The sequence below is a fragment of the Mytilus edulis genome, chromosome 1 (genome assembly GCF_963676685.1).
Source record: "Mytilus edulis chromosome 1, xbMytEdul2.2, whole genome shotgun sequence".
Lineage (NCBI taxonomy): Eukaryota > Metazoa > Mollusca > Bivalvia > Mytilida > Mytilidae > Mytilus > Mytilus edulis.
The window spans coordinates 66,651,506-66,670,085 of NC_092344.1; the positions used below are offsets into that span (position 1 = coordinate 66,651,506).

General features: G+C 30.3%; 1 protein-coding gene and 1 long non-coding RNA gene across 2 annotated transcripts; one reads left to right on the forward strand and one right to left on the reverse strand.

The window, feature by feature from the left end:
• Positions 1 to 2,316: 2,316 nt before the first annotated feature.
• On the forward strand, positions 2,317 to 5,598 carry LOC139487597 (myosin-6-like). Its single transcript, XM_071272498.1, has 3 exons — positions 2,317 to 2,459; positions 4,279 to 4,348; positions 4,852 to 5,598. The coding sequence occupies exons 1-3, from the start codon at positions 2,417 to 2,419 to the stop codon at positions 5,372 to 5,374; spliced, it is 636 nt and encodes a 211-aa protein (XP_071128599.1). The 5' UTR covers positions 2,317 to 2,416; the 3' UTR covers positions 5,375 to 5,598.
• Positions 5,599 to 10,863: 5,265 nt separating this feature from the next.
• LOC139519907 (uncharacterized) lies at positions 10,864 to 18,547 on the reverse strand. The gene is made up of 4 exons (XR_011663751.1): positions 18,391 to 18,547; positions 17,403 to 17,483; positions 11,475 to 11,593; positions 10,864 to 11,031 (listed from the first exon to the last, which is right to left on the reverse strand). It is a non-coding gene; the product is annotated as an uncharacterized lncRNA (long non-coding RNA).
• Positions 18,548 to 18,580: the final 33 nt, after the last annotated feature.

Consider the following 18,580-nt stretch of genomic DNA (forward strand, 5'->3'; position numbering starts at 1 on the left):
CAGGACAACGGTAACAGGACAGAGTTCTTAACAGAAAGGATTTTTCTGCTTTATTTTAAAGTTTAAGAAAAATAAATCATTTTAGATTGGTCACAATTGGAAGATAACAGCAAACAATGTCATTTATCCTTTGAAACTGTATTTGCAAGATGAAAAATCTGCCTAGGTAATGAAAAATTCTAAAATAAATTCCTTTCTGTTACTATCTACTATACTAGAATTGCACAATGTTCTCTGCTGTTATCAAAAGCAAAAAACCTATTTTTTTATTCAATATACTGTATATTATTTTGAAATTTATTTGATATGGTGGTGATAACTTATATTAAATGAAATGGTTGGCATATAGTAGATTAACTGTTCGATTCTTCAGTGAAATTGTCTTGAACATCCTTCCTGTTACTGATGATGGTTATGCTGTTACTTTTGAGCAGGTACATGTAACATAACAGAACGTAACAGAAAGGAATTACGCGATAGTTTTTTTCCTTTTTATCACATTAAATGTAAGTGTATTTCCTGTGACATATAACTTTTAAAAAGATGATATAAAAACACACTTAATATTGTGGTGCACACTTAAAAATATTCTCAGAAAGTGTAAAAAAAGGCTATAACAGGATAGAACACTAATAAGTATTTTTCTATAAATTCTTACCTTGGATGGGCTTGAATTTTCAAACCTGGCCGCCTTTCCAACTATTTCTTTGTACTAATACATGCAGGGAATGATGCTCTTCACAATACATAAGGGGAAAATAACTCTTTGTCTTGTAAACGTTTCCACAGGTAAAAAAAAAAAAACAGTGGTAACAGGAGGGAAATTACCCTTGGGGACAAATTTTTTTTTTCTTAAAATTTGCAAAATTTTATTACATGCTATAGTTATAATATAAAAAGACAAATTAGGGGCAAGTTGATTACATAATATATCATATATGTGAGAATCGGACGCCTTTTTAATTAATTTGGATATTATTTGAATGATTTAGTTTAAAAAAAAACAAAGGGGACAACATGATTTTAGGGGGGGTTGAACATTTAAATTACAATATTTTATTGGAAGAAATATAAGAATGAGTGTTTAATTGGCAGGCCATGGTGCATTATATAATTTAGTTTATACTAAAACTTAAAATTTTCAAAAAAGATGGTTGAATAAAAATATAATTGCTGGTGAAGTGCGGGACATGGAAATTAGACTTTTTCAGATATTGTCTCATATACATAAATTCATAGGGTCATAAAAGCGCTAACTGTGCCCACATTTTTTGTATGACGTTCGCTCGATGACGCTCTTCTGCGCTTCATACAAAATATCCTTCGGCCAAAGCTTTGAAATTCTTATTAATTTAAAAAAGAAACCTTTCAATTCTTAATTGTACGTGTTGACAAGTACAGAAAAAAAAAACAGAGGAAGACAGTACATGTACCAACGGGACAATAATGAAAAATTAAAAAGTTAAGAAATACTTACAATATTATGACCGAAAAGGTAAAAGATCTAAATGATAAACATATCTACTAAACAGTTTTCCCGGAATTTTTAGCATTTAATGGACTTCGACTTTCTACTTTATTCGGCTCTTTAACTTTTTGATAAAATCGTCACTGAAGAGTCTTTTGTAGACGAAACGTGAGGCTTGTGTACACAATTATAAGCCTGGTATCTTGTTTTTTTGTTTGTGGTAGTATGTTAACTACAACTATATATCTAAATACAATATTTTCCCGGTAAAACAGCTTATGGATTGATTGATTTTAGTTAGCTGAACTATCTCATGTTTTGAGATATTGTCATTAATATTTATTAGATATAAGCAAAAACATTACACAAGATATGCTTTGCCACAAATCCTGGCTATCTTTTTGCGACAAGCTGTAACAGTTGCTCGCATCTTCTTGAACTAAAATTTACTAGTTAAGGATGCTTGTTTCTGTTTTTCTTTTTTCAAGAGGCAATCTTTTCTCATTAATGTACTTATATCTGTTGTTAATTTATATGTATATTTTATCATGATGTGTTTATTAGTATACATCGCGGTATCAGCCTTGAGTTACACGCATCGACGTATTAGATTCTAAAATGCTACAACATAGAATAAAAACTAGGAAGTTAACAAACATGACCGTATTTAAATGATTCTGCTCAAACTAGTATATTTGCAGTGTCAAATAAGAATTCACACTGGTTTTATATTTTCTACACAAACATTTAATATGCCCATTTAAATACTAGTTATAATTGTTTTGTTTATGATTTAAGATTGTATAGGTTTTAAATATAATTCTTTTATATTTATATATTTTGTTTTACAAGTCATTCACAAAGATTGTAGAGGAAGCATTATTGTTCCGACTGGTAATAAATTAAGCTAGTACATGCAATAAATGTGAAGTTGTCCCCTTAATTTTAATGAAAATGGATAAGAAAAAACCTCCAGTGTCTCATGAAGAAGGTAAGACAATTTGAATTTCTTTTAATATATTATGATTCATAAGGTATCTACCCCTTTTATCAGGTTGATATTGTCCACTGTTACATTAGCTAGGATGCCTGAGCATATATTTATTTCGACTAAGTCTATTAATTGAACAACTAATGACTTATGAAGTTCTTTCGTTCATACCGATAGTAAATTCACAAAAGATTGAATAGATTGGTAGAAACACAACAGGGAAACTGGGGAAAGTTTCATGGTAAAAAATGGACTATTTTTAAAGAGAAAAACCATGTAATTTCATTGGGAATGAGATGTGAGAAATATTATACAACTGCACAAATGTACGTTAACTATGGAACGGTTTAAAAGCCAATGAACCATATTAATGATAGTTACAATGGCCATGGACATCATGCAGACGGATTGATTGTTGGTGGTTAGCGCCACTATCAACATTCCTATTTAGGCTTTATCATACCTAATTGGTGGAGGAGGGCGGAGAAGCAGAGGAGAACAATAGTCCCTCTGCAAGAATCTGGTAATCCCATTTGAACGAAGCAGCGAACCTATGAATTCATTTGAATGAAGTATTTTTCTTAAAATAGACTTGGTGAGAAATCAATTCAGGTGCAGTTTACCCGACAAATCAACATAATGAGATATGGTATGATTGCTTATGAGATCAAAACCATCAACTTAAGACCAAGGAACAAGAACATAAAAAAAGCAGGTCACCGCACAGTCTTCACCAAAGAACAAAACACGCATCATGATAATAATAAGGTATAAAAGACCACGAGATAAGGAAAATTAAAAAAATCAAAAATCAAAAGACAAATCACACTAATAAAATTAAAACAGCAATCAACGACAATCACTAGACTGCATGCTACTTGTTTGGAACAGACATATATACAGAATAGAGAATGCTCAACTCTCGCATTTGCCAAGAAGTGGTTTTACAGCACAACATTAAACAAACTATAAAATGTGGTTAAAGTGTTGGTTCTTAGCACAAGAAAGCTATCTATATAAAAACTACAATGTGACAATACGACCACAAAACTTAGACAATCTAGGCGTACTTGAAATTAGTGACATCTAAATACATGAACGCCAAAATTACACGATGCACGCTATATGTTAACATCTATTATAGATGATAATATTAATTTATGTTATCTTGAAGAGTTGTTTTATGTCAATACGAGGTGTAAGCAGCATTATAAATGAATAAAGTCATATGAAACTAGCGACTGGTAAAAAATAATGTTTATCCAAATCTTGAACCAATATATATATCATAAACTTAGTCTTCTGTGCAAGATTTTATCAATTTTTACGCAAAAATATCGTATAATCGTCATTTTTGTTCTCTCTCTGTCTGTTATGAAGGAAAAATATGACAGCTCATTAATTGTCGTGTTTGGATACCGTAGTTTACCGATTGTCACCCTATAGGAATGAATAAACAAAGAAGCATGGATATTGAGCACGTGTATTACATGCACAATCAGATAATAGTTTATTTCAGTGACAAATCCATGCTTAATGCGATCACCGGATTTATATACACGTATTCTCGATCTAATTCACAATACTGTTATTAATTGTATCTGTAAATGCCCCATGCTTAATTTTAACATTATTCATCTAGTTCGTTCGTAATGTAAGGAAAATTTCGTCACAAAATCATAAATATTGTCAAAAACTACGTATCAAGGGTAACCATATATTAGTGTTGATGATTATATTAGAACATGCTTAGCTTTTAACAACTGAGGGGTAAACGAGTGCATTATGTTTTCATTTTTCACTTAAATATGTTTTACAGACCCAGAAACAAGCTCTGATTTTTTAGACGAACCTATTGGTTTAACTGCCTCCGAAATGCAGAAAATGAAGTAAGTAAACTGTTCACTAGTTTTTTCTTTTTCAGTATATAATACATGTTATATACTAATGCTGATTTAAGTGTTTTCGGAACCAATTACATCAGGTACACTACAGTTAAACATGTTTAAGTTAAAGCAACAACAACAACTACAACAACAACAAAAAACAACATAAAAACCCAAAACACTTTCCAATATCAATCGATAAAGGAGGAGCAAATAAGTTCGTCTGTAAGTTTAGCCGGAGGAAGGGCAGTTGCAACGTTAAATTTAGGACTAATTCTTCCATTTTGAAATATAATGTATGATTTGGAGGTTTCGAAACAAAATAATTCGTTTAAATCATACCTGTATTTTAAAAGATTTATGGCTTGTTATTTTACAACAATTTAAGGGTATGCTAGAAATACATAATAACTATTGAAACAGCAACTAAAAAAACACAGAAATGAAAAGACATCTTGCGGTAACTGTATAATTTAGAATTTAAATCGTGTTCAATATATTTTCAGTCAAATGGGTAAAGCTTTGATCAAATCCGCCGTTAGTGAACTAAGAAACGAATTTCAAAAATTTATCACGGAGGCTGTCGAAATAACTTTATCCGGGGATAACATTCCAGATGTTCAAGAACAACATGATAAAAGAGTAGAAGAGCTTCAAAAACTTAATAAACAGTTAGAAAAATTACAAAATGAAGCTCGAAAACAAAAAGGAGGAACTGCAGAGTTACAAAGGCATATAAAAGAGAAAGAGAAAGAAATTGCAGTTAAAGAACAACAGCTTAAACAATTAAGGAAGCGTCTGCAAAAACTACAGAAACAAAGCGACGAAAAACAACAATTACATGACGAAATAGTGAGCAAACTACAAGCTGAAAATGAAGACTTAAAACATAAATATAATAATGTTAAAGGAAAACTCCAAGTCAAAGAGTCTTCCGAAAATATAGCACGTAACATACTACCAGATTTAAGACAGCAAATTAAAGACTTAGAAGCCCAACTAGAAATCGAACGGAAGAAAAAGAAGTAAATCACACGGACGAAACTTTATGCATGTTAAACTGACAAAGAGAAATAACAATATGTTTAATTTTTATAAAATAGTTTCACATTTTACATCATTATATGTAAAAGTAAGGAGATGTTTTATGATTGCCTATGAGACAACTATCCACCAACGTTTCATAAGCCAATTTTATGGCTGGGTACTGATTGTTTTAATGTAAATTTTTATTATGTCATTGTACAATGTTCAATCAGTATGTGACACAATAATAAAATAAAATTTTATGTATTATATGTTAAAGTAAGGAGATATTTTATGATTGCCTATGAGACAACTATCCACCAACGTTCAAACGTTACATGTAGCAATAATAGGGAATAATACGACCTTCAAGAATGAAAAAAAACCCACTCAGTATGGTCGAATTTAAAAGACACTGGTATGAGATATATGAAACATTTCAATATAGAAATTAAACTAACGGCCTTATTTATAAAAAAAAACAATTTACGAAAAACAAGTACTAGTATGACAGACATGACCCAACTACAACCACCGAAATACAGGGTCCTGGCTTGCGACAGGTGCTTAAAGAATATGGTGAGGTTAAACATGTTTGTGAACGCGCAACTATCCCCTAACCGGGGACAGTGGTGTAAAAGTACAATAAAAAGCAAACTATAGAGATCAGTTGGAAAAGGCTTAACTCATTAAATGGATACAAATAGAATTACATCTAACAGAAAAATATATTTCTATAAAGAAAAGTTAAGAGTGTATAAAGCCATTCTATAAAATGATGGAATTTCGTGTCGGTCAGTCTTATCAATTGATAGGGATAGGAATTATTGGTAACATTTAGTTTGTACCAAACTGCAGTGAAACATAGGGATTTCTGTGCATAATTTGAAAAGAAACCAAAGAATATGGCCCGAGAATACAGTTATTCCTAGTGCATTTCTTTTAGACAATACATTTAAATTAAAATAAACTGTTATCACAGAGATATGCTCTTTTGTAATTTCGATAATGCAAATGTTGAAATAAAAAATAGCAACACTTTAACATGCAAGTTTAGAAAATATACAAAGTCATGGAACCATGACTGGAGGTACATGGCTAAACAATCTCCATTGAAATGAGATGTGCCAATGCTAATACAACTGCATACCAAATACCATTGACTAATCATAAGTAGTTCTCTTTAAACAAACCTAAACACAAACTTATACATGTAAACCAAGCAAAATTTCGAAGTCAATAAACCATAACTGAGGGAAAGGTAAAAAAAAATTCCATGGTAATGAGATGTGCCAATGTTAATAAAACTGCATACCAAGTATCATTGACCCACCACTACTGGTTCCCCATAAACTGACCTAATCACAAACTAATACATGAAAACTAAGCAAAAGTTTCAAAGTCAATAGACCATGACTTAAGGGGAGGGGCCAAATAATCTCCATGGAAATGAGATATGACAATGCTTAAACAAATGCATATATACCAATTATCATTAACCTACGACTAGTGGTTCCCTATAAACTGACCTAATCACAAACTAATACATTAAAAACTAAGCGAAAATTTCAAAATCAATAGACCATGAATAAGGAAGCAGGGGCCAAATAATCTCCATGGAAATTAGATATGCTGAAGCTTATACAACTGCATACCAATTATCATTACTTTACCGCTAGTGGTTACCCATAAACTGACCTAGTCACAAGGTATATTAATATATGAAAACTAAACAAAAGTTTCAAAGTCAATAGACCATAACTGAGGGAGCGGGGTGAAATAATCTCCATGGTAATGAGATGTGCCAATACTTATACAACTGCATACCAAATATCTTTGACTTACCACTAGTGATTCACCATAAACTAGACCTAATCACAATCTAATACATTGTTAACGCCGCAGTCGCCGCCGCCGCTGCCGGAAACAGCATACCTATTTCTCGCTTTTTGACTCCGTCAAGCGAGACAAAAATCGCACCTGCAATGTCTCAAAAAAGTTTTTACAGTGTAATGTACTACTATTGGGAAAAATAATGTAAGAGAGCCGTGGTGTAGTGGTTAGTGCATCGGACTACTAACACAAAGGTTCGATTCCCGTTTGGGATAAAAATTTCAGGCACTGAATTTTCGGCTCTCCCTTGACACCATTTGCGGGTATGGTCTCGAGGAAACGATGATAGTCCGTCGGAAGGGGACGATAAATGGCTGACCCGTGTTAAGAGAGAGCCATATCTTTTGCACGTTAAAGACCCCCTTGTAGATTTCGAAAAAGAGCAGGCTTATGCCGCTACAGGGCAGCACTCGCACCCGCAAAATTGAAAGGAATTAATATAAGTTGCAAAACTTGTTTCCCAATCCACTTTAAAATGAATATGTTTAAAATAATGTCAAAATTATAGAAACTTCTACCAGCATTAACTCAAAATATGGACAGTTCTATTTTAAAGGGTGTCTAAAATTCAGTTTGACAGTATCAGACATACTAATTTTTTATCTTTTTTAACTGGACCAAATCACTTCTTAACATAAAGATACAGCACACTTTTTTTAACATGTCATTTCATCGCCTTACTTAATATTTCATACATCAAATATCAAATATCAAGAAATAAATTCGATTATTCAAATTCAAAAACATCTACATTGAACAAATATATGACAATAATATATTTAAATACTTTTATAATTTGTATATAACTTTGGTACTGAGACTACTATAACACAGAGATTGGTCACTCTCAATTTCCCTATAAAACCGTACACACTCAAAAAAGCTAGCTACGTTATTTTAACGTAGTTTCGTATTTTACCGTTAGCAGACGACATGTAATTGTTCAAATTAAAATTGAATAAAACAAAGCAAATTATTATTTTCAATGCTGTCATTACTATTCATTTTATATGAATATTATTATGATTAACCTACTTTAATAATTATTATATTATAATAGTTTTTAATAATAAATATATTTTAATAGTTTTTCATAATAAACATATTTTAATAGTTTTTTTAAAATGAACTTTGCGACGAGAATGGATTGTTTAGATAATTCTCATAAATCCGACAACCGAAATTGTTACGGTGAAACAGGTCCCGTTTATTGTATCTAATCAAGGAATCATATAAACAATTCCTTGATCAAATATACAAATGTTTTACCTATTTTACCTACCTGTAAAAACAGGTGCATTTGTGAATTGGCTGGGATATGGTTATGATACACGTATACACATGCTAATTAAAATGGAATTAAGATATATTAATTTCATCATCGATACTTTTTGATATTTTATTTTAATTTTCATGAATGATTGGTTCCACTAAAAGCTTTTTCAGAAATCAAAATGGAAAAAGGCTTCAGTTTTAACCGTTTTTTTTTTCAAATGAAGGTTAATTACGGCCCCGGCGGCAAAAAGTATAAAGGAAGGTATGGATGGGTTTCGACGGTTATTCATTGAATAGATGAAAAAAATCAAGATTATAGAATAGGAATAATTGAAGAATAATCGATTGGAAATTTAGAACAGAAAAAAAAATATGCCCCAAAAAAGATATATTATACCAAATTATCGTGTTTTTTTTGTAAGCAATTCTGTTTTGCCGTTTGAATCAGTCTAGTATGCTTTGTAATGAACTTGGGTTTTTATCCTAATCAAATTCTTTTCCAAATACAAAAATAATGAGGATGTCTTTCCTTAATTAAAAGGGTCAACCATTTCAATCAATTTTGATCAGGTTTTTACAAACAACGTAATTCGCGGCAATCATATAAGAGAGAAAATATCGTTTAAAGTAGTTGAGTACAGAACGGCAAAAGGGGTTATAACTTCAATGGGTGCATTAAACAAACAAAAGACCTACAAATTATAAATATATGTTCCCAAAACATCGTCGCAAATTTCACTTCGCAATGTCCTCTAAAAGGGACTAAAGGGACTTCTTATCTTGGTATGACAGTGATCTCAATCTTGATCTTTTACTTGGTGATTTTACTGCATCAGATATTGAATCTGAAGGACGGCTGCAAAAACTGCAAAAAAAAAACAAAAAGAAGCCACTACCGCAAATAACTCTGAACGTCAAGCTTTATACCAGTGCTCAGATTGTGAAAAACCTATTCTTCAGTATCTGGATTCCGTGGCTATTTAAGAACAAAGCACAGCCACCAACAAAACCTTATTTAACGTTTAGTAATGTCACGTTGCTGATCTTTATGTTTTCTAAAGTCTCCTTTTTTTTGAAGTTTTATCTTGACGAATGAGTTTATCAAGAGTGGTACATATGTACACATCATTCTAATTCATACATTAAATTAAGATAGTAAATAAATAAATATAAATATTTATAGTAGAGTTCTGCCCAATAATCAATAACTGACTGTCAGTGGCAAATATTTCTGGCATTGGGTAACCGAAAATTAGCTACATTGAGTTGGGTAGGTTCTGTGTTAACAGAAGTTTTATAGTTGAAAAGTGCATGATCTCAAGAAACTAACTTTCCATTTAAATGTGTATATATATATATATATATGTATTTCTAAGTCTAGAGAATTATTATTTTTTTTCATTTGAAAGGTCCGTACACTGTAAAAACAGGTTTAGATCCTAAATTCAAATCTAAACACTTTTTCTGTGTACGTTTTGAAACACCTTTAGCATATAAACATGTTTAGATTTTAACAAGTGTTTAGATTTCAACAATTATTTAGATGTCAGATGTTTAGAAATATATGGTGTTTAGACCTTAGAACGGTTACGCAACTAGTACTTTGATTTCACAGGAACTACTTGGTACAGCACTACAGGTTGAAAAGTGCACTGTATTGCAGAATATACAATACACGTGTACATATTTGCTTAAGTGTCCTTGCAATGATTTTTACCATCATTTTACTTGTCAATATAGTGCATTGTATATTTTTTTGAATTAAATAAGGCAGTTAGTTTCCTCGTTTGAATTGTTTAACATTGTCTTATTGAGCCTTTTATAGCCGACTGCAGTATTGGCTTTGCTCATTGTTGAATGGCCGTACGGTGACCTATAGTTGTTAATGTCTGTGTCAATTGTGGTCTCTTGTGGACAGTTGTCTCATTAGCAATCATGCCACATCTTCTTTTTTTATAAAGCTGGAAAACTTCAATAATGATAATAATAATATTAACAATAATAGGGTTACACATTCTAATCTTCCTGGAGACCAAAGAAAAGTTTGTAAACAATAGGACTAAGTTTAGAAAAGTCTAACCAATAAGACCAAGTTTTGAAAGTCTGTAAACAATCAGACGAAGTTTAACCCACCATTTCTTTTTAAGGAATAAGTCTGTACCAAGTCAGGATTATGACATTTTTCCCCTTCGTTCTGTTTGTATTTGCAGTCAAGTGTTCGATTTTGTTAGTTTTTATGGACCTTCCACTTTTTTATACAACTTGGAGTTTTTTTTCTTCTATTTTCTATTCTAGTCTTGAGGATAACATACAATTTATTCAAATTATTTCAATAATTTATTTATAAGCTCACTAAATGCAAACAAAAAATACAGTTATAGATTTTGATGATTTTTATTCTCTACAAAACAGAAATTGTCAGTCCATTGAATGATAAAGGCTCTTGATGTTGGTGTACAGTTCCTTTTGGTCGTCAGGTGAACTTTTGTATCCTGAAATGAAAAATGAAACATTCATGTACATATTTATGCAACAGTCACTTATTCTTATATCATGCTTATCAAAATAAATTAAACAAGCTTCTTGAAAATGATTCTTACAAAAGTAAAATACACATTATAGTTAAAAAGACAATACTTTACACCTTGTACAAATGTTCACATCAAAAGACAAATAAATCAAAGGGAACAATATATATAGCAAACTAGCATGCAAGTTTTTTTATATTTAAAAACAGAATCCTTGATTTCTGAGAACTACAGCCTGTTTTTCCCATTATATCCTAATATTATGAATATATATTTTTTAAATTGTCTATTTTTTTACTAATTCAACAGGATAAATATTAGACAATGATTTAACCTTCACTTTGCAATCGTATTATTGTTCTATTGGCAACTTAATAATATACTTATACATGTATATGTTAACTTACATCTGCTCTTGAAATTAAGTCCTTTTCTTTCTTCATTGCTTTCTTTCTGATCTGTTCTTCAATTTCATCTATGATATGAATTTATTCTAGCTCTTTTCATTCCAACTAGTGTCATAGTCCTATAAATGCATACAACAAAAGGACACAGATAAATAAACATTTGACAGAGAAAACACCACAGACAGCAGACAATAAATAGTTAAGGTACATGTAGTTATCATTTAATTCACCATCAGAATCATACATATATGTATTCAAATATTTCTTCCCATCCTTTAAAATTTGAAAATCTGTCAAGCAAAGAAGTTATCTAATCTAAACTAGTTAAAGTAATTTTTATTAAATAAATCTAATTTGGGTTTTATGGTGGCTTCCTTTGCAGGTATTGTGGATTTTTTTGGTATCCATTCATAAATTTATCCAACAGACTGAAACTATTATTTATTAATTATAATTAAAAAGTATTGAGGTCAAACATGTTTTTATTGGCTTTGAAAGGTACTAGGCTGTATAGTTTTAATTAAACAGAAAACCTTTTATTTTTATATAATTAATCACTTAATCATTCTGAATGTCTATAAATAGTATTATTTTCTTTAATTGGTTAAATAATATGGATAATTAATCTATATAATTAATTATATGTGAACACCACTTATTGATTATGCTGCCAGTGCTTAACACAGTTCACCAACACTATAAAAGAGAATGTATTTAAACTAATTCACGATTTGCATATTTGTAATAGTCAGAAATGAACAAACTTTTGAAACAGAATTTGAAAATATTGTTGAAAATGTAGAAATAGATACACAGATAAAAGAAAACGAACAAATGGAAAACAAGAATACAGAAGCTAAGAAAAAGAAAGACAAAACTAAAGTAGGGAAAAAGAAAACTGAAGAAAAGATGGAAGATAAAGACAAGACAAAAAGTTCAAAAACTACACACAAAAAAGGAGAAATACACAGTGATAAGACAAAAAAAGATGAACCGAAAACAGATAGCAAAACTACATTAGCAAATAAAAGGGCGAGAAATTCAACCGGAGATGGCAAAAAGCAAGAGCACACACAAAAGAAAACAAAGGTACAAACACCGACAACTCAAACTTTAAAATGATGCATGCTAAACTAACATTTCTTTATAGCACATTACTAATGTTAAGTATTTTGAAAATTATAAGTGTGAATATTAGAAGGAGTTTTGAAACAAAAATAGATGGTATCATTAGAGATTATGGTGACTGTGAAATCATTTGTTTGCAGGAATGTGGTTATATTAAGCAACATGTTATTAGTAATTTAGAAAATAATACAGACTTTAAAATATATTTTTCGCAAGGAGAGTTACATACAAAAGGTGTGGTAACCTTGGTAAAAAAAGATATTGAATGTACAAACCATTACTTTAACAGCAATATATTGAAAGGTAGATTGGTACATACTAGTTTCAAAACTGATGACAAAGTAATAAATCTATTGAACATTTATAGTCCTACAAAATCCACAGGACAACAAGGTTTCTTTTATAGAGAAATGATAGAATACTGTGCAAGTGTAAATAAAGAATCACATAGAAATATTATGTTGGGAGATTTTAACTGTATTGATCAAAAGATTGATACAAAAAACCCAAATGTTGTACTTGATAAAACTGTAATTTTGTTATATAAAGAATTGTGTACCATGTTAAATACACTAGATAGCTATAGATATAAATATCCAAAAAAAATAAGTTATACTTTTATAGGTAATAAAGGTGCTAAAACTAGAATAGACAAAATATGTATATCTGAAGCATTAAAACATAAGATAAGAGATCTTAAGCATATACCCTATCAATATAGTGACCACAAGATCATATATATATCCTTGAAACTTAAAAAAACTAAATGGGGAAATGGTTATTGGAAAATGAATGATAGTTTATTGGACAAAGAACTTTATACCGAATACATAAATAACTTTTGGATAAATTGGAAACAAAGGAAGAGTAACTATAACATTTTAGATTGGTGGGAAATTGGAAAGAAAAAAATTAAAGAATTGACAATACGTTTCTCCAAGCAATTAGTAGCTCGTGAAAGAATAGAACTTTCAGAAACATATATGAAACTTGAGAATGAAGAAAATAAAATTCAGCCTGACCAAATCATCATTGATAACTTAAGTGAAACTATAATTAAATTAGAAAATAAGGAAAAAATGGGAACAATAATACGTTCAAGACAAGATTATTACGAAGAAGATATAGATAACATAGATTTCTTTAAACAAGCAGAGGAAAAAAGAGGAGATAAACGAGAAGTAGAAAGTGTATTAGACAAAAATGGAAAATCATGCACATCTAAAAGTGAGGTGATTAAAATAGTGACAGATTTTTATTCCGATTTATATAAGTCACAAAACATTGATAGACAATCAATGACAAACTATTTAGAAGACCTTAATCTAAATAAATTAACAGAAGAAGATAAAACAAACTTTGATACCTTTATAACACAAGATGAATGTCTTAAATTATTAAAGGAATTCAAAAATAACAAATCTCCAGGAGTTGATGGAATAGGAAAGTCTTTTTACTTAAAATTCTGGAACATAATAGGGGAAGATATGGTGGAAGTTTTGAACAATGTGTATTTAAACGGAGAACTCACAGAAACAATGAAGACAGGACTGATCTCACTAATATATAAAAATAAGGGTAATAGAAAAGACATGAAACAATGGCGACCGATTAGTCTACTATGTGTTGATTACAAAATTCTTACCAAATTCTTAAGTAAAAACTTGTCAAAAATATTAAACAAACTATTAGATAAAAACCAAACAGGTGCAGGACCAGAAAAATTAATATCAGACAATCTTTTATCTATAGAAAGTATATTAGAGTATATGGATTTGAATGGCATAAGTGGTATATTAATTTCATTTGACCAGGAGAAGGCTTTTGATCGGGTGGAACATGAATTTATCATACAAGTGTTAAGAGCTATGAATTTTCCGTCAAACTTTATAAGATGGATTGAAATCATTTACACTAACATATCAAGTAAGGTTATTATAAATGGAGCACTTAGTGACAAAATTGAAATTACAAGATCCATAAGACAAGGATGTCCAATAAGTATGAGTATCTATGCTGTCATAATAGAAGCATTAGCCTGTAAAGTTCGCAGAAACAATAATATACAGGGAATACAAATTCCTAATCATAACACAAATGTAAAACTTTTTCAACACGCAGATGATTGTTCTATTATATCGACTAATTTAACAGACTATGAAAAATTACTCGAAGAATTTAATCAATTTGGTTTGGTATCTGGCTCGAAAATTAATGAAAACAAAACCGAAATTTTGAAAATTGGAAATCCTAATACAAAAAACTATGGCAGTATAAACAAGCTAATCAAAGACGAAATTAAAGTCCTTGGAATATGGTTTGGGAAAAATGCAGTTGAAATTAACTGGAAAAAGAAATATTATGGACTGATACAACAGATAGACAAATGGAAAAAAAGAAAATTCCGATATAAACATAAAGTTTTAGTTTTAAACACTTATATAATTAGTAAATTCTTGTATACTGCAAGGATATATCCACCTAGTGAATTTTATATAAAGAAAATAAATAAAGTGATTTACGATTTTTTCTGGGACAACATTGAGCTGTTAAACAGAACAACAATTACCAAACAATATAAAGATGGTGGACAACAAGTTCCTGACATTAAACTGAAATGTGAAGCCTTACTTTTATATAGAATAACTCAAGTTTTAACTGGAAATTCATCTGTATGGACATCAATATTCATTTATTTCATAGGAATCACTACAAGAACCATACTTCCAAAATTAGCAGAAAATATGTATAGACATTCTGTGGTCACTATAGGGCAATATGAAAGATTAAAATGCATATATCTTAAATATCAAAGTAATATTATACTTAATAAGAAAAGTTTTAAAGACGTTTATTTACAGCTGTTAGAATTTAACAATGTTATAAACAAGATTGAAATATTATACCCAAATGTAAATTTCCAACATATATGGATTAACTTACAAAGGGTAAACAATATGTATATACGAGATTTCATTTATAAAGTTGTACATATGATATTGCCAACAGGGGCGTGGCTCTCTAGGAGAAAGTTTTACAGGCAAACATATAAATGTAGCTATTGTAATAAACATGTTGAGACATTAGAACATCTATTTACAAAATGTGTAACTTTGACATATTTCAGAACCTTAGTTTGTAGTATTATACAAAATGAAAAAAGTTATCAAAATTTTAGTATGAATACAAATACATGTATACTGTTTAATATTGATACAGACTTGTTTCCGTATATTTATGGATATGTTCATAGTATTTGGGCTTGCAGATATATGCCAGTAGAAGAACATTTATCAGAAATACTTATGTTAAAATATTATAAAGATGAACTTTTATACAAACAATTAAATAATATTGTACAGTAGTTTCTTTTTGTTAAAAATAAAATTTAAATAAAAAAGAAAGCACAATGATGAGAAAGTTGACAAAAAAAACAACATCAGGATCGACCTTAATATAGGTGATTGAAATGATGTTTGAAATGTGTTTTTGCTATAGGAATTTTATTACATTTAAGTTGTAATCTATTTTTGACTCTATCCTTTGACTTCCTTCTTAGCATATGTATGCACAGCTAAACTAAACTCAAATCTTTTATAACCTGCTACTTTTTATATTTTGTTTTGTTAAATTGTGTGCTATTGTTTTACATATGATCGTTATTTTTTCTATAAAGTCAACAACAATCTGAGTGCTATACAAAAAAAAAAAAGAAAAAAAAAAAGATATGTCTATCCAAAAGTATATGATACTTACAGTTTTCATGTTTAAAAAAAAAACAACAAACACACCTACCTACCAAATCATTTAATATTTATATACAAAGAAGGCTAAGTTACAAATAACGGAATAATAAGCTCACATATATTTTTCTTCGTAATATAAATTAACCAATAGATCATCAAGATAATTAAAATACACACTATAGCTCAGATTTAAATCACAAGATTAATAAAATTTAAGGAAAAAAAAACTCACAAAATTTCTATAATATGAATATATATAATATAGGCTAACACCTAAATAATGATAAATTTAAAACATTTACTTGAAATGTTTTTATATAAGGTAATCTGGCGCAATACCCGCAAGGGTAGTCGCCATTAAACTTTATTTAGTAGTAGTAGTAATTCACATTATTAATTTGACCCTGAAAACACTAAGTTTAAAAATGTCAGAGAGAGTGTTAGTATTTGGTCATAGTCTAGTAAGGGATCTCAATCAGTGGATGAAAGACACATCTTCAGATTTTTTGTCAGGTCATCAATCCTACATTCATGGAAAAGGAGGTCGAACCACAGAATTATTTAAAAGAATGGACATGCACGTCATTAGAAGATTTCGAACCCATGTAGTATTTATACAGGTTGGTGGAAATGATATAACACCAGAAGCCAGTGTAAAGGACATAGCAGAAAACTTGATTGAATTAGCTGTTGAAATTCAACAACAAGGAGTATCACAGGTCATAATAGGTCCTGTTATTATAAGACTTAGACCAAGAAATATGTCAGTTTCACAATATGACAACAAAAGGACAAAGATAAATAAACATTTGTCAGAGAAAACACCACAGACAGCAGGCATTAAATTTTGGAACCACAAGTGTTTCAGACATAACCACCTTAGAGATGGGGTTCACCTAAATGACAAAGGGAATGAAGCATTTTTCTTCAACATTAGACATGCAATGAACTCAGTGACCTATGTATAAAGTAATGGATATTACAGTAAACCTTATTCATTGGTATTCAAAGTCAGCAAATATTTAAATGTTATCATGTTGAAAAATAAACTTACCATTTTTATGCTTCGGTTCTTTTTTCTGATGGCTGTTCTTTTTCGGTCGTCCCAAACGGGATTTCTTTCGGAGAGGCATTTCTGCAATAAATAAAGTTATAATCAGTAACATTGAAAACTTACTTATGCTTCTAGACTATAAACATGATAAATGAATACTCAGAATAGGGTCTGCAACTTTACTTAAACAAACTAATAGCCATGGTAAATTGATGGATTTGTTTAAAATGTGGACAAACTTACCTTTTTCAAATTTTTCATTTGGGAGTCTTCATCATGGGGACCCCCCCCCCCTCACACACACACACACACAAAGGGGTAAATAGCAGTATGCTGGTATATCAAATTATGACAAAGTAAACATTAGTAGAATGAAGAATACAAGGGAATGTTGTAATGCCATTTGGGAAAACAAATTATTCAACTGAATTATACCCTAGCACAGCAGAAATTGACATTTTTCATTTGGGAGTCTTCATCATGGGGACCCCCCCCACACACAAAAAGGGGTTAATAGCAGTATGCTGGTATATCAAATTATGACAAAGTAAACATTAGTAGAAAGAAGAAATACAAGGGAATGTTTTAATGCCATTTGGGAAAACAAATTATTCAACTGAATTATACCCTAGCACAACAGAAATTGACTCAAAATTTACATCGGCCATTTTGAAAACCTTCATGTGGTAAATCTCCCCACAAAAAGGGATTAATAGCAGTTTGCTGGTATATCAAATTATGACAAAGTATACATCAGTGTAAAGAAAAAATATGAAAGAAAGTTTTAATACTATCTAGAAAACCAACTGTTCCTCTGAATTTAACCTATTTACAAAATAACTCGAGTCGGTCTAACTAACTGAAAAGTCAAACGCTGTAAATTTTCAATGTTTCATTTGTAAATTTACGCTTATAAATATACTAAACAAGGCTAATGTGAACATAATCAAACAATAATTAACATTTTTAATCTTATTATTATACTTACTGATATAAAAAACGCCTTAATAAGCCACATATGTTATTATTTTGCACCACGCTTGTAAACAATGGCTGATCGTCCTTCTTGTCTAATCAGTCCGAATGCGCGCGCATCCGTGGACAACGTGAAAATACGATTTGACTGGACAGTACAGAGAGTGACCAATCTCTGTGTTATAGTAGTACAAGCAGAGACA

Excerpts from the sequence above, each read along its gene's own strand:
- LOC139487597 (XM_071272498.1), top strand. The coding sequence starts at position 2,417 with ATGAAAATGGATAAGAAAAAACCTCCAGTGTCTCATGAAGAAG. Across the intron at positions 2,460-4,278 it reads TCCAGTGTCTCATGAAGAAG|ACCCAGAAACAAGCTCTGAT; the intron begins GTAAGACAATTT and ends TATGTTTTACAG. Across the intron at positions 4,349-4,851 it reads TCCGAAATGCAGAAAATGAA|TCAAATGGGTAAAGCTTTGA; the intron begins GTAAGTAAACTG and ends ATATATTTTCAG.